General features: G+C 46.2%; 1 protein-coding gene across 4 annotated transcripts in view; it reads right to left on the minus strand.

The window, feature by feature from the left end:
- Positions 1 to 16,829, minus strand: part of LOC146195378 (caspase-2-like) — a 40,268-nt gene extending 23,439 nt beyond the window's left edge. The window contains exons 1-3 of one of the 4 annotated variants that reach the window (XM_084597805.1): positions 16,569 to 16,811; positions 2,351 to 2,582; positions 905 to 993 (exon numbers count right to left, since the gene is read on the minus strand). In XM_084597805.1, coding sequence (XP_084453931.1) covers positions 905 to 993; positions 2,351 to 2,582; positions 16,569 to 16,586 — 339 coding nt within the window. In that variant the 5' untranslated portion in view covers positions 16,587 to 16,811. Of the gene's footprint in view, positions 1 to 904; positions 994 to 2,350; positions 2,583 to 16,568 lie in introns of all 4 variants that reach the window. The other 3 variants (XM_084597806.1, XM_084597807.1, XM_084597808.1) reach the window with 3 other exon arrangements.
- Positions 16,830 to 17,328: the final 499 nt, after the last annotated feature.

Consider the following 17,328-nt stretch of genomic DNA (forward strand, 5'->3'; position numbering starts at 1 on the left):
AATGTATTATGTAATAGGATACGTATACAAGGTCATTTTACGTGCTTTGTACATATTTTTATTTGAGAAATTGTTCTATATAGCGACGTTTGTTATATCTGATAACAAAAACATGATGTAACCGAGTACGCAACTTCCCAATTAAGCGCGGTGCGGCACTGCGGCCACGCCATTTTCAGTTAAGGGGTGGTGGTGGTTGTTTATGGTGTTTGTTGATGCGGGGTCCCTGAATCATGGCCCGGTGTCAAATATTAGGCATTTTTTGTGTGTTTTACTACTTTAAACATCAGTTCACTGAACTTCATGCTTGGAGGTTCCAATGTATTTTTTTCAAATATGATTTTGTTGCCAGTTCCATACCAAGGAGTGCTAATTCGAGTGCACTCCGATTTCCCGTTTAGCACTGCATAGAGTAAAGTGTCTTTCGAGCTGCGAAGTGCACTCTCTGTTAGTGCACTTTAACTTGCACACTTAACTGGGGTATTAGCTTACAACCACAATACGCATCCTTCGTAGACCCTCACCTTCCCTACAGGCCAGGGAATAACACTTCTCTTAGCAACAGAAAAGACAAGCATGAGAGCGCACTCATGGAAACAAAATTCAATGAAAAAGCAAAGAAAAAATAAATCTTTATTACGGGCCTGATTATTCGATCTTGTAGAGCAGGGAAAGGCCTGCTGTGTTTTACGCGCAGCCTTGGCAACAGTGCGGAAGAAAATATTACGGGGAGAGTAGTAGCATTTCTGAAGGGTAATCGGTCAGTTTAGCGACATCATTAGTTTCCGCTGATAGGTCCTTCATCTGGAAAACCTTGTGTGCTTTCGATTTTCTTTTCATGTCCTGCATGAAGCATCTGACGTTCGCTTCCGTTATTCGCGTAACCAGAAAGAAAGCCACTCACATGATCTCCCACCTTGAAACGCTTGGCTGGTGCAACTCGCAACTCGGCCTCGCTGGTATCACCTAATGTTGCCTGACCTGCAACAAAACCTGATAAATGAACGTGTCATATGTAGCAAAAAGCAAAAGTACCAGAAAAAAAGAGACGCGAGGAAACCAGCATATAGAAAATTATCGGCAAAATGCCGTTCAGAATTACCTCCACTCATTGTGGAAGGCAAAGAAAATCTGCGCTTGGCGGCGCCACAGCCGGCCACTTTCGGTGCATTGAGTTTCGGTTCTTCGCTATCGCAGCTTTGCAATTTTCATCCCATATTGTTTGTTTTTTGACGTGCCTCAGCATACAAGCGCGGAGTAGAAGGAGGAAGTAGAAGTTCTCCTCGGAAGAATTTTATTCCTCGGCAACCGCTTCCTATTACGAGATTCGGTACGAATTTTTTTTTTCAGTTCAGTTCAGTTCAGTTCAGTCGTTCAGTCGTGTCCGACTCTTCGTGACCCTATGGACCATATCACGCCACGCTTTCGGGTCTCTGAATATCTTCCTAACATCACATAACTTTATCTGCAGCGCCTCGAGGATGCCATCAAACCATCGCGTTCGCTGCCTACCCTTTCTCCGGTGGCCCTCAACCTTTCCCAACATCTAATCTTTCTCCAGCGACTCCTCTCTTCTCATCAGATGACCAAAGTAGCTGAGCTTGAACTTTAAAATTTGACCCTCCAATGAGCAGTCAGGGTTTATGGTCGACAATATCGACTGATTTGATCTTCTGGCAGTCCAAGGAACTCTCAAGAGTCTCCGCCAGCACCACAATTCAAACGCGTCAATTCTTCGGCGGTCAGCCTTCTTCACAGTCCGACTCTCGCATCCATACATGACAACTGGAAAAACCCTAGCACGAGTTATATGGACCTTGGTTGGCAGACTAATGTCTCTGCTCTTTACTAGGCGGTCAAGGCTAGCCATGGCTCTCTTTTTTTTAGGATTGCGTAAATCGGCTGGCACAAAAGCTGGCAGGCGGCACGAAATGGTGTGACAACCACAGTACCTTGAAGGCATATAACCTTATTCTGCGGTGAAAAGTAAGCTCTAAGGCTTCAGATTGCAGCTTTTGCATCATGCATGCACAAGAATAAAGCGTAACATTTTTTTTTTTTCTCATGCAAAAAATATAAAAACATTTCTATTCTATAGTATAGGGTTGCAAGTTCGCTCCTTCCTCCTCTGAACTTCTGAGTGGTACTCGAGGTACACCGCGAGAAACCTTTTTGCGTTTTTTCCGTAACCACAACGTGCCACTGAAGGTGTAAATAAGCCGTGAACATGTCCTGAGCAATTGTACGACAAAAGCAGCTCCCGGTGCTGAACCAGACATTACTATTTCTGGCCAATAACTGGCGGCTTCTCAGTGTAACTGCAACATTCCAAGAGAATTAGCATATGTACCATTAGGAGCAGAGGTAGCCTCGAAGCGCGCCTCCAATCCGCCAAAGGCTTGAATTTTGCGAGGAAACGGAGCAATAAGCGATTCGCTGTTCCTGAGCAGAGCGACTTCCTGTAACATCCATTTTTCCCGGAGTTCCCAGAGCAGAGCAAGAAAGCGCTGGTAAGCCAAGGGCCCTCTCCTGGGAAGCCGCTTGTAGACACACAGGTTGCGCTCGCCCAGGCTCTTTTCTTCCTGCACAAGGGCATGACAAAAAACTTGATAGCATCACGCAATGGGCGATGGCGGCACGCACCAACCCGATCCTAGTACCAATTATAATCACACGTTGCCATATAACGCACCATATAAAGTTCTGTCTATAACGGTATGATGCGATACTCTATGCTACCATCAATATACAAAGCCCCGCAGTGAACAATATGTATGAATGTGACGGCGTGTACTAGCAGAAACGTGAATCCAAGTGTCCTAGCAGGCTTAATCTGATATCATCCGCGATATGAGATGAGAGGCCCGAGTTGGCAGCTCCTGCCAAACGTTATGTCAGGAAACACTACGTCTATTCAGCGCAGGCGAGTCAGCTACCAGCGTCATGCTCGTGATCTTTCACACACGACGCCATTGCCGATGCCGACGCCAGTTTTTCCGGGAACGGGGCCTTTATCGCTCTCTCGTTGATAAGCGCAGTGGAATAAGTTGGCAGTTTGTAAAATACATTATTAGTAATATTCACCACCTTGAGAGATTCCCTTAAAATTCGAACCAACATATTTCGTACCTCGACCTGTCGATCGTTTCCCACTCCTTCTACCACTGGCCGATTAGCTGTACTTTTTAGTTAGCTTAATAATAAAGCGTCGGCTACGGGCAAGCAGTGCTTCGATCCGGGCCTGACCTCCGGACAAGAAATACGTTTTCTTCAATTATGAGGGCCATTAAAAGGTACTAAGATGCTCTTTAGCATTATGGCTCCTCTTGGATGGATGCTGCTAAGTAATTACCCTGTTTTAATCATATCCCACAATGGGGGATTCCCCTACACTTCGGCCCAACAAGCACCACTCGTGGTGTTTGCGGCAGCTGACCATAGCGGGTGTCCGTCCGACAAGGTTGTTCGTGACCGAACGCGGGAAGAATGTGAGCCCTTTATGGCACCGACAGGCGCACGCGTCTGCATCATTACGCGTGCGGCTATGCGTTGGTGTTTCTCCATCCTTGCAGCTCCGAAGTGGTGAAGAGCGTGCAAGTGGCACACCATTCAACTTTGATTCCAATGCCTGGGCATCGAGAAAATAAATATTGCTAGCAACGTGCCACAGTTCGAAGCTTAAGCGGTCTATTTAAGCAGCGCAGCGTGGAAATACTCCAGTCACAGACTGCGTAACATCGAAGGGTAACAACTTACAAGCTGTTTCTACGCTCAAAGCTTTTCGCGGGCAATATGAACAACGGCTGTGAATTTTTTTTAGAAATTCGTTTGTGCTTCTTTTATTGGATGTTTGGCTTCGTACCACTTGAGGTGCGGCATTGTCTGCCCATATGATTTCCATGCGCTAGCGCTCCGACTATAGCGGTACGAGTAGTCCTGTCGGGGTTTTCAAATTATTGCGATAGCATTGGCGTTGTGAGCTCGTGGTGGTCGGCTAAAAAACACGGACATGCTTGCGGTAGCTTTTAGTCGCAGGTGTCATAGCCGTGCCCTGATTTCTCCTCGTCTTATGTGTCGTCATGACAGCGCATGACAGGGCCGAGTTCCCATCTGCTGCAAATTCGGACTTCGTCTTCGAAATGAACAGGGTTATGCGGGTGAGTGAGGCCAAAATGCAACCGGGACCGTTAGATTCCGAGTTAGACAAGCTACTCTCAGGCAAGAGAGGCGCGATTGTACTTTTATTGCGATAGTAATGCTGCGCCAATTTCGAGTCGTCGCATAGTCCCGGCGGAGGCCATGTTTGAACAAGAAGGAGACAAACGCTCGGTCACGGGCAGCTGATGCATTCGCTCCACATTCGGTTCAGCAGAATTGAACACTTCTCATTTATATGTGGACGGGTATCTTACGCTCTCGTGTCATGCTCTTAAAGAATGAGCTTGTGTCCCCAATAATGTAGCACCTTACACTGATAGGACGTGATAGTTGCATAATGTAGCAGGCAAAAGAAGCTTCCGCCGTTGCTATCGCAATTCAACAAGGGTTAACCAGAGTTAAACCACAAGTAATTTTTGTTAAAGTAGGGCTTTGTTTCTAAGTAGAGTACCCTAGGCAGCACAATCCATTGCCTCAATATCGATACTGTGTTGGCCCTGCTCGGCACAACATAGGTTAGAGCAGTGCCAGCAAAGAACCAATATTGGCCAATTCACATAATTCCGTAGCTTGTGAATGTGGGATAAAATGAACAGGCAGGATATTAAAGGCACAAATCTAAAAGTACTAATTACGCAAATGGCCAAAGGCATGTCCGCGGCCGAGGATCTGCAATGGTGGCATCCAACAAAAAGAGCCATGTACACTGTCGCGTTATACCCTTAACCCGGAGCTCGTGTGTCCAACCAGTTTTTATTAGTTGCGTAAAATAAAAAACAATTCTCTAATATCGCTTTATGCAGATAAGCATCAATGACTACACTCTCTTTAGAAGGTCTCTTCGGCCTTATTTAGCCTGCAGCTAATGCTATGCACGTGGTCTTTCCACGAATGTCATATAGCCTCTATTCCTGTCCGACCCCAAGATGCCAAAGCCCCAGCATGCAAATAGAACAACGTCTTAAACATGCTCCGAAGAATGTCTGGAGATAAGCACGTACCTTAGTTCTAATGGACTGCACAGTATCCTAGAATTCAATTGTACAGCTACTACAGATTAGGAGAATCCCTGCTCGTATACCAGCCGCGGCAGCCGATGCACAAAATGCGCATACATGCTGCGCGTTCTGAGCGCGCAGTAAATAAATCTATATGATTTAATTTATTTTTGAGCCTTCCAATATGCCATTCCTAAATCTAACGTGTCTCTTCTGGTCGCGAAGCCATCATTTTACAACTTTATTATAGAATGGCCTAGTGGCCATTGAGATTCACACGCGCGTCCTACTCTAGCAAAAATAAGCTTGTTACTCCTGCCCCTCCACGCCAGGATTTGCGGTATTCAGAAGCCGAGGCACCCATCTGAGATGATGAAAGAAATAAATAAGCACTAAACTGCCATAATGTTTGCCAAGTGCATTTAATTGTTACGCAATTTAACACAAACTACAACAAGGAATATGTTCTGATTTTCCTCTTTTGCCGTTCCCATCGTTTTTTGCGAAAAAAAATCCATTTCACCCGTAACTGCTGCACGCTGCACATGTCTTATCTCGTTCAAGCAGCATTCTTAAAGAGGGAAAGGTCCTGGGAGATACGAAGCTTGTCTTCCCATATCTGGCCGCCGCGACAAGAAAACAGTCCTGTGCCAGATGCAGCAGCCGGCTGCGCCGCCTGTGCCACAACCGAAAGAGTGACGTAACTGAACGGCAAGCCCGCTATCGTCAACCACCGGAAATGCTCCCAACAGCACGCTATCGCCCGAGCAAGATTAGTCACTGGAAATGTTACCCGATTACAGCGTTCGTTCGTGTTTCTCGCGCCTTGTGGCAAATTTTACCACTATAACAATAACAAAAATTGCAACAAATTATCATTCACACTTGTCACAGTCTGTGGGATTTCCTTCTAGCGTCCTCATGCATGCAGGAGCCGTTGCGTCAACGAGCTACAAAACTAATTTCCAATTTATGTTCAGTACCCATCCACGTTACCTCCGAAGTAGGCTGTATTAACTACGAAGGCAAATTATTCATTTATAAAGCCGAATTTGTAGAAGCACCCCACCACGGAGCCTCGGTGATTGGGGTTCGTGTTTAATGAGCCAAAGAGACCAAGTTCTATCGCGGTCACCGCAGCTGCGTTTCTGTGGAATGGGAAAAGGCGAAATTTCCACTACAGCATTCCTCAGAGTTTGAGTCGTGTTCAGATGTTAAACTCTTTAAAATGTGAAGGCAACTGCACATACAAACACGGGTGCAGCTGCTTGGCTGAATACATGTCAGGGGCCAGCATGATGACCTCATACGAGCTAGCGCAAATTCCCGCCTGGGTGGCAGACGTCTGTTTGCGAGCTATCTTCCAAATTCACTACCAGATGTATAACATACGCAACGAGAAAACGCGTGTCAGTCCAAATTTTAAATTTTATCCCCAAGGTTGAGCCGCATTTGCAGACAAGGAATTATTGCTCATTGACATCCACCTAATTGAAGCCGTGTGACTTCGCTGGGGTGGATGCGAATGTGTAACCCCTTGCTTATTACACATTTTACTCCATCTTGGGGGATTCCTCTAACATTTACGCTAACACACTTCCCACTTCGTTATTAAGTCGCTGTCGCCCTATCATCTGCTAGTCCTCTTCCAAGCGGTCATGTTTCTCGATGTTCTCCGGAAAAAGGCTTCAATCGGCCTCAGGCCGAAGTACTGCTCAGGCTAATGCCAGCATTAATGACTACCGTATTGTTTCGCCCCGTTTCCAAACTGGTAAGCTGGTCGCTGACTCCGTCTTCTAGCATAAGAACTTTGCCGGGCGCCCGTACCGGCTACAAGACTTCAGAGATTCCCTTCGGAATGTGGTGGACATCAAGGAAATTAGTTTAATTGATCAATTTCAAATGCCCCTTATATGGATGGTCACCTGCAAATCAGCACAACCGAAAGAGAAACTGGTGTCTAGCGCTGATTTCCTGTGTTGTCGTGGACCCAGAGTTAAAAGTTGTGAAACTGAATCTTTTGTGGCTTCCCGAGTGCTTAGAAGGCGCCTCCATACGTGAGGCACTACAGGCGTACAGGAAGTTGACTTCGATTTCAACGGAAAACTGGGAAGTGGCGTAAAGGGAAGATTTGATAACGCTGAACCGGAATGTTATGTCTCTCGCTGAATGAGTCGGCGTTTTCGACGTCCCATATCTGCTGACTATTTGTGGTATAAAGAGCCTTGTTTTAATGCCAGGCAGACCACCTCCGATGCAACCGTGTTGGTCACATTCGTAGGCACTGCCGTACGCCACGTTGTGAAGACTGCCGACGCTTCGACCACACCCCAGAATAGTGTCAGTACCTATGCTGATAAGCTGCGGCATCGTGTGCGGCCCTCACGACGATGCTCTACAAGAGCATATAATGGACGTCACGGGAGTGCGTGGCCGGCTGACGTCCTTTCAGCCGATACTGTGGACCTGACTTCTACAGCTAACACATCGGTTGTTCCCCAGAGTGGCTCCAAGGAGAGAGGGAAAGAAAAATCTTTATTTCAAAAGAAAACGAAAAAAAAAGAAAAAAAAGGGGGGGGGGGGGCAGTGAGTGAGGTCTTCATTTCAAGACCCCAGTGGCCTGGGCTGCCGCTCTTTTTCCGAGTCACCAGTCTACGCTGGGTCCCTAGATCAGTGCATAGCAGAGTGGCCTCCCACTGCGCCTCCGAATGGTTTATGTTTATGTCTGCAGGTTTGGGGCCCGTGCACCCCATGTGCCGTGGTAGGCGGTGTGCTGGTCGTTGCACTAAGCGCATATGTCTGTGTAGTGTTCTGGAAAAATGAGGCTGTATTGATGTAGGTTGGGGGCAAGTGTTTGGAGTTGTTCTCGTAGGTAGTTAAGTCGCCCGCCATAGGCCGTGGGGACAGGAATGCAATTTGTGAGATCGGAGATGGTGGCCGCTCGGTTTGTGTGAGCTCCAAGGAGAGCGAGTAGAAAGTAGAAGAACGTGAGATGTTGCCTCGATGTGAGACGCCGAATCCGGCCCACGGTGGGAAGCGAGCCACCTGCTCTAATCCTAGCAAATATGCCGCCCCGGTTACTCCAGCCCCTGAGGCCAGTGCTGAGGAAGAGCTTGCATGTCAGACCAGTGCCTGCAACTGAGGCCGTCCTTCCTGTTTAAGAACATCTTCATAAGCGCCGGGCACATTGCGCATCTGACTCAATTGAAGACGATGATGCAGTAAGCGTGAAACATCACCGCCGCCGGCGCACGTCGAAACTCAAGGGGAAGTGCCAATGTTCGCGTGCCCGCTGTCGTGGCGGAGGTACGGAGGCGACGTCGTCGCCTCCGGACAGACAAATGCAAGTCTACTTAGCACTTGTGTGGTCACCATGGCGACCACTCAGGAGCTGGTGTTTGAAAGTTTGAAAGTTTATTTCAGGCAGACGAAATAAAAGTGTAAAGGTTTTTCTAAGAGGCTGACAGAAAGGAACGGATGCCTGATGAGCCTCAGCCTCTCAATACACACAACATCTCAGCATACAGTGAGAAAAAATATATAGAAAAAGAAAATGTGAACATGAAAACAATTGCAGGTAGTGAGTGATGGGATCGAAAAAAAAAACGATAAACAGGCAGCAATACAAAACGTTCATCAAAGGTGAGAAACAGGCACTAAAAACACAAAAAATGTACCAAGTCCAAGTCCTTTCTACATTAACATTAAGTAAGCATTCAACTTCTTTTTGAAAACCCCCATTGGTAATGTTTCATTTAGAATTGTCATGATGGCTGGGTGACGATTTAGCAAATCTTGTATAAGAAAGGATTGCTTTTGCATGCCGTAATTTGGGCGTATTTCACCCTTGTGTGCACCTTGTGTTGTAGTTGTGTTTCTTCAGCAGATATGTTTGGAAAAATTTAGTGTCATTAAGTTTGACTGCGCGGAATATGGCAATCGCTATTTTTCTGTTTACCAGGTTTCCGATTGTTAGTACACTGTTCTTTTTGAAAAGCTGGGCAGAATGAGTCCTGTAAGGTGCATTTTCTATAATGCGTACTATTCGTTTCTGCAATGTATGTAGCCTATCTAAGTTGATTTCCAACGCTGAATCTGCGAAGCCTATATCTCACCAGAAGCAGGTGCAACTTCGCTGTCTTTTCAGGAGCAGGCGGCTTGATTTTGTCGCCATCCAGGAAACGAAGATTGAGAGTGAGGGGGATACAGATATTGCACTAGGGCCCTTTTTGCCTGATTACAATGTTATTTTGACACATGCTGTTGGTTTTTTGGTGGATTGCTTCTTGTTTTTGCGAAAGGCTCTTCATTATTCTGCGTTATCTTACAATAACTACTCTGAAGGGGGGCTAATAAGCTGCGATTTTTAACTCCACAGGAAGCCAGGGAGACTTATCAATATTTATGGGTCCAATAGTGCAGCTGAGCGTACCGATATGTTCGAAGGCATGGCTCGATTTTAAAAGAACGTTGTGCTAATGGGAGACTTTAATTGTGTATGTTACCTGAATGACCGTGCCGTGCCTATAGCACAGAGAGAAAGAAGTGGTGAAGTGTTGTCGCGTGTTATATATGACTCAGGACTCATTCATGCAGGGGCCTCCTGTCACGCAACCAAACTATTCACGCATATCCAGGGGATGTACCACGCGCGCCTAGACAGGATTTATGTTTCTTCCTCGGAGTTGAAGGAAGCGAGCTCGCACACGCTCCGGCTCGAGCTTTTCTTCCCCGAAATATTTCTACGTCCCCCCTTGCTAATTTAGGCTCCCCATCCTGGTTACCAACATGTTTAGAGATATTACAGCATTTACGCCTTGAAAGGGAGACATTCCCGAAGCCCGCCAAGTGTCTTAGTAAATCAGACGAGTGTCACCTTCGAAGGTTGCAAACAATGGCATTTAATAATCCAGCAACACTTCACGTTATTGAGCCCGAATCCTTTTCGATGCAGTGCAAAATTTGTGGCCAGAAGGCAAACTTATGCCATATGGTATGGGCTTGTCAACAAAATACCAATATTAACATAATAAATCAGCCAACGTGGGAAGGCTGGGAGGCGGCCCTGTCCAGCTCGGACCTCGAGGAACAACGAGCCCTCGTCGAAAGAGCACGGGCAGCGGCTTTTACGAACGGTGTCCCGGATTAGGGACCCGACCAGCCTTCCCTTAATCTAAGCCAATGTCAATAAATGTTTTCATCATTATCATCATCGCTGGTCTCTCGTGATTTGTTGTGTGAAACGGTGCCTGTTTCTTTCCCAGATCACTGTATGGTGATTGCTCGGCTCGGGAGAACTTACTGTTCAAAATTTGTGTCACAGTAGGAACTTTGGAAGCTAAATTCTTCGCTTGTAAATGACCAGGAGTTTGTCCTTCTGATACGCTCGCCTCTGCAAGTGTATTTGAAAGGTGCCATGCCAATATTTGCTGCTTCAGAGCTGTTTAAGCAGGAGGTGCGAGCGATAGCTATTGAAATTTGGTCCGTTAGGTCTTTTTACAGCAAATTTCAAGAGAGGACATTGCATAAGAGTTTGTATAACCTCTTTGAATTACATTGTGAGGCGCCTCGAGTTATTTAGAAAAAAATGCTAGGGTAAAGTGTGACCTACAAAAACAGGACGCTGAAAGATACAGAGGTGCCCGATTTCGATGGCGTACAAATCGTGCTTTGCACTGTGAAACCCCTACGCGACCGGCTCTACTTGACGAGCACTGTGACGTTACTGTCATGTTTATACCGGAAATGATGTCCAATGGTACCCTTGTAACGAAAACGTGTGATATCATTTTTGTGTTTGTGAACTATTACACGGAACTGTTCAGTTACTCTTCTGCTACTCCTAATTCGGACCTACTAGCAAACTTCACAGCTCTTATAACGCCTTTATCAGATGATGACTGTGCTGTTAACAATGGTCATTTCACGTCGAAAGATATATAACAATAATTTTACCATTTACCGCTCTCTAAACCACCTGACCCTGACGGCATATCATGCGAGTTTTGCAAAGCTTTTAAACCTTTGCTGAGCCCTGTCTTGTTGCAGATTTTCGCTTTAGGTTTAGATATAGGGGTCCTTCCTCAATTGTTTACTAGGAATCACACAGTCTTAATTCCAAATAGCCCTTATAAAGAAAAATTGCTCTCATGGGATAGCTGCAAGCCAATCACGTTGGCAAATGCGGACTATAAAATGTTTGCGAAAGTTCTATCAACTCGTTTACAACACGCGACGAAGGTTCTCATTGACACTCATCAGACGTGAGGCTTGAGGGGCCGCTCCATGCAAAATAACAGACGTATTGCACGCAAATTCTGGAAACTCTTTCCCTGGCTCTTCTGAGTAGGTTGCTCTACTCCAGATTGACCGTGCGAAGGCATTTGATCGTGTCCGGCATCCGTTTCTGTTTTCTCTTATCGAGCGCGCCAATGTTGGACCAACTGTACTTAAAGGGTGCAACTTTGTTAAGACAACGGTTGCACTCGCTTGATTGCTAATGGTCACCTCTCAGAGCCGGTGAAAATTCGATCATCCATGAATGAAGGCTGTCCTATGTCACCGCTACTCTTTGCCCTCTACCTAAAGCCACCTTTTTTAGTGTACTGTGTAACAACAATATCCGTGGTTATGTTGCCTTTAGTAATGAAGTCAATGTGCTTGAGTAAACCGATGATATGGCGTTTTTCTGCGCTGACAAACCCAACGTTGACAAAATTACAACCACTATTAAGCAGTTTGGCATTGTATCTGGTGCTCAAATGAGTAGGTCTACATGTTCGGGTCTGTGGGTAGGTGCATCGGGATCAATGCCAACTCACTATGCTGCAACTGCATTGTCTCGTGTTTCACCTTAATACCTTGGAGCTCCCCTTCGTGCATTTAAATCTAGTAAGCGCTACTGGAAAGAGCGGGTCCCGGTACTCCAAAATTATGCTGAGAGTTTTGTTCCGCATCGCCGATCAATTTTCGGTCGAGCAAAGGCCTGTAACATGTTTCCGACAACAAAAAAAAAATTATGTTTTGCAGGTACTTCATTGCGTTAGGCATTACATCCAAAGCTTTCACCGAACGTTTCCGACGTTCATATAGTCCTCCAGTTTTGAGCCAATGCGGCGCGGTGAACTATTCAGGCCTGTTTCTGCCGGTGGACTAGGTATGACAAATCTCGATGTCTGACAGTTAGCTGCTCGGTTCTTCATTTTCCGCAATAGCTCCCATCCAATTATCAGAGCACCCCTACAAACTAACTTTGTGAACCTTCTTTCAACTTAGTGCTGTCTTCCAATTTTGCCGATCGGCCCTTGTTATTCGGTTTTATTAAAGATATTTACGTTCCAGTGCGTTTTCTGGCAGTTCACGTTTGTTATGAGTAATTATTCTCTGTTTCACGGAAAAATTTATACGATGAATTGATATGCATGTTGTTCCCGCCTCCCATATATCGTTAACTCTATTCTAATTGCATGGGGCATGATGTGTTAAAAAGAGTACGCAAAATGCCGGTGCCCTAAAACGTTTTTTCTTTACACTTCATGCCGAAGTTCCGACTTTTAAAGTGTGGCTTCACAAACAAAATATTTTCGTTTCTTCTGTTAATTGTCGGCTATGTGATGCACCTGAAATCATCGAACGCTGTTTTATTGCCTGCAAAGATGGGATATTATTTGGGACGTTCTACAAAGAACACTTTATTTTGAATTCCCATAGTGTGCGTTACTTAAGGGTCGCCCAACATGACCATGAACCCTTTTACATATTTTTTCTCCTTGGACTGCCCAGCTTTGGGTAAATGCGTGTGATGAATCGGAATACTGATCCTCTTGTTTCTCGCAGTACTCATTCCGGCCAGATGGTGCTCCCGCTTAGAGAAACCTACGAAGATAGTGACTATCAACCGCACTGGCTGCCATTGTTCACGCGTTGCCTTTTCTTGCCACCGTTTTAGTGAACTTGTACTGAGACGTATTCCAGTTTTGTGGTGTTGTATGTTTCAATTGGACTTTTCGGCTGCAGGCTGATTACGTTGTAAATAATGTATATAGCTCTTTTCTGCATTTAGAGGCATGTAATAAATACCATGAAGAAAAAAAAGTGGTTAGCTCAGTTAGCTGAGTTTTTAGATTGATGACCCAAAGGGTCGGTGGTCCCGGGTTCGAACCTCGGACCAGGATCGTTTTTACAGTTTTTAACTGCGAAATTTATTAGTAAAGCTCTAAGCTTTCTTTTGCAGCCGTATGGCCGTTTAGGTAGATGTCAATGAGTATTCACTCCCTTATCATGAGAAAACTCACAACACCACACGGAAAGCGGTAGGAGCGGTTGCGCCACAAGTTTGGTACGAATATGTGGGGAAAGCTGCAGCCACGTCAAGACAGACCAGCAGTGAGAATAAATAGAATGCCGGCAGGTACAACCTCGTCTGAAATGGACGTGCTCCCGATCGCACATGGGCATGTGTTACGTGATTCTGACGCCATAACTTTCACGTCACTCTGAAGCTTGATGACGTATTTTAGAGAGCGGCTCTTTGACGCTCGTTCCTGCGCATGGCGGCTTCATCGTTGTGCCTCGTAATCAGCTACATAAAGAAATAAAATAATGCCTCCATCTTTTGGATCTCCAGCCGAGCGCTTTAACAAACTGCGCTACGCCCGTGATCGTGAAATGCACATAATTCTCTTTTTCTGCAGTGAGGATGGTTGTAGCGATGACGCTGCAGTTAGTAGTAAGGTTGAAAGTTGGGCGAGTTGAATCTGGTTCATTTTGAAGGTAGCGCGAAAAACGAGGACCAAGAGTAGAAGCGCTCGTGTTGTGTCCTTCTGCTCTTGGTCCTCGTTTTTCGCGCTACCTTCAAGATGCTGCAGTTAGTGATAATGGCAATATGACATCAGCAATGATACAGACGGTGTATTTAGTTGATAATGATAATGGGAGAAGACGTGATGCAGTGTGTGCATCATCAACGCTTAGACTTCTGTATTTATGCTGTGTAGATTCCACAGTGCTCTCGCAACTTTAGAGCACAGCTCTTTGCCGGCCGTTCCTGCGTTTCACGCCATCACCGTTCTCCCTCGCAACCAGCTCCTGCTGGTTCAGGTGGCCATTGAACAAGTGCGAAAGATACTGCGCTTTTACTGTCCTGTGAACCAATTATAAGAAAAATTGTGAAAACACTACGGTTTGAAAAGGTGGCGTTGTAGACGCTATCGCCGCAACACACAGCTTTTTTTTTATCGCTAGGTGCAAGCCTTGCTTAAACCCCAGCAATTTTGAAGCTATAGCTTCACTAAGTAAAGTAAATGCAAGGTCAACGTGCGCTTCCGATGATCTTCAAGCACCTTTAGTGCGTGATGTTCTCCGGTTGCCGAGGCGCCTACTCGTCATCACCGGATCACGGTGAGTGAATCCCAAGCCGAAACGTAAAGCCACGTTCACTTGAGTTGCTAGCAGCGGCAGCGGCATCAGTCAATCGCTGCTATCGCTATTATTTCGCCGCGCAACGTTCCTACGCTCTCATGCGCTGCCTTCCGCGACCTCTCGAAACTTAGTTACTCTCTTCGCTCCTCCTCTAGTGCCATCCTTGTGTGGCGGCAATCCGGATCGGGGACGGCGGATCTCGATATGTGCACCGCCCAAGCCGAAACGCATAGCCGCCGCCGTTATCCCCTCCGAACCACCTGCCTATTTAAAGAGTTTATTCTCTATGTGCATAGATATCGTCTTTAAGGACCAGGCATTGGTGCCGCAAGTCGAGTATATATCTATTTCTCCGACCACAAAGCGTCCTTCATGACAATCAAGAGCTGTTAGTGGAGTGCTTCTTAGGAATATGTGTAAAAAATAAAAACTTTTCTATATTTGTACATGCGTGTCTTGCTCGAATTATTTGCCTCAATCTATCGAAAAGCTGAAACAGCTGATGAGGTGCGCTCAACTTTTTCATTATTAAGTAACGCTGGTCAAGTATTTAGGGGAATCCCCCAAGGTGGAGTAGATTATTATTAAATGAGTAATTACGCATTGATACCGACCCCGGCGCAGCCATACGGTTACAGAGGAAAGCTCTACAGCTTTCTCAGAAACTTCGTAGTTTCTCAGAAACATTCATCCTGGTACCATCTGTTCTGCTGACCGTCCTGATTAGCTCAGTCCGTAGAGCGACTGACCCGGAAAGGCGTGGTCCCGGATTTGATCCCCGGACCAGGACTAATTTTTTATATATTTTTTTTTCTGAGAAAGCTCTATAGCTTTCCTTCGTAGCCGTATGGCTGCGCTTGGGTGGATGTCAATAGTTACTTCCTTATTAGAAAGTAGCGCAATCGTAGGCAGATTTTTATTTTTCTTACCATCTGTTCGGCAGAACCACTCTAATCGCTGACTTTTCGCTCAATTTTCGCTTTGTCAAAAGTGTAGGGCCCAGGGGTCTGCTTCTGCGTTGTGTAGTGGTGCTGATTAGGTATTAGTTGAAAGGCCTTCTCATTGAAGAAGGTAGGACAAAAACTTCTTACCATTAAGAGATTCCAAACACTGGAAATGCATTACAAGCCACACGAAGTGGCAAGCAAGCAAAAGCCCTGGGCTCTACACTTTTGACAAAGACTGTACACATAATCACTTCGCGATCAAATGATTGTGAAAATAAAAAAGGAAGCCAAAGCATTCAAGTCGTTAAGTCCAAGATAGGTATTCAGCGGCGGGGCAGTGCTTGTGGCACCGTCAGCTCTAACTCAAAACCTGGCATTTTTGTAAGCTTCATGCGGTGGCGATCACATCACTCGCTAACCGGATAACGTTCGCGTTTTCTATACAGGCATCCTCGTTTTGCTCGACATAACAAGGCGGTGCTGCGGGTGCCCTGTCAAAGGCGGGTGTGAGCGGTGGCAACGCCAACGCTGGCCTTACGGCGCAGGGTGCTAGCACGTCCCGGGCACCGGGAACAGAACCAAAAAACAAGGCATTCTTGCGCTTTGGTGGCTCATGCAAAAATCGCCAGATACCGCTAACCCACTTCGCCAGCGCATCGGTGCTTCACTATTGCTCATCTCTGTCATCGTTGTCTTTTAATCTGCAACTTTATCGACTAATATCGATTGCTGGGAAGAGTCCTCAGGAAATGCGCAGTAAATCATTTGTCAAGGAGAAACTTGTATGCTTGACACAAATAGCAGAAGTACGCCGGAGTACTTAGTATGAGCAGATGCGGCAGTTATTCTTAGAACTGTTCGCGTTGTTTGCATTTAATAGACATCGATATTCCCGAAAGAGCTGAAAGTTTTCCCTATATTGGAAACAAGCATTTGCAGGAGAAACCACTCGAGAAGTTGGTGCGAAGCAACCACATGCTTCGCGCGCCCTGAGAGAGCCACCAGCTCTAACAGCTGTCGAAGGGGCAACAAGCTGGCACCTTACCTGAATGTCGTTGACCATCGCAGCCGTCAAAATGCCCTTCGATTGCAAAGCTGTCAGAGCGCGAACCACTTCTGGGTCTTTAAACTTCTTACGATACTCGGGATTCACCTGCAAGAAGCGTACACTCACACGGTCAGCGTGATTGGTGCAAATGAAAAACTGCCGCTCCCCGCAGAAAAAAAACTGCGACACCTCACTATGCCTCAAAGGCTGACGTCAATAACGAGAAGTTAAAATCGCGCAGGCACCGTCCTTGGCACCGGCGTCGAGGCTAGGCTCGCTGGATCCGGGCTGCAGTGATAAGAGTGGCATGAAACACTCTATACGGCCGTCAGACAGACGTGGCGTTGATAAGAGGACACTCCTCTCTCGAGTGCTTTGGCGGAACGGCCAGCTGCTCTGTGTCGAGGAAATTCCCATTAGGTGAACGTGGAAAACCGTCGCAGAGCCAGCGGAAGCACATGTTGGATCTTTCCCGTTGATTCCGCTGGCGTTTCTGTAGAGCAGCAATACGTGCGCTGAAACTGAGACTTCACTGTACATTTAAACACGGCAAACTTGGCATGCATATTTTCACTGTTAAATCACGTGAATCTGAGCAGGCAGGGACTTTTATGACGGTTTCTACGCAAGTAACTGTATTTCTGACCGCGTAGAAACCCGTCGCCTGCCCGAACAGAAGACTTGTAGCACTCGGCGCCTGGGAACACGCATTGGTAGCGCATACGGAGCTATGTTCTCTCGTCGGGCTGTTATCACG

This window comes from Amblyomma maculatum, chromosome 3 (genome assembly GCF_055883805.1).
Source record: "Amblyomma maculatum isolate TAMU_Amacu chromosome 3, ASM5588380v1, whole genome shotgun sequence".
NCBI lineage: Eukaryota > Metazoa > Arthropoda > Arachnida > Ixodida > Ixodidae > Amblyomma > Amblyomma maculatum.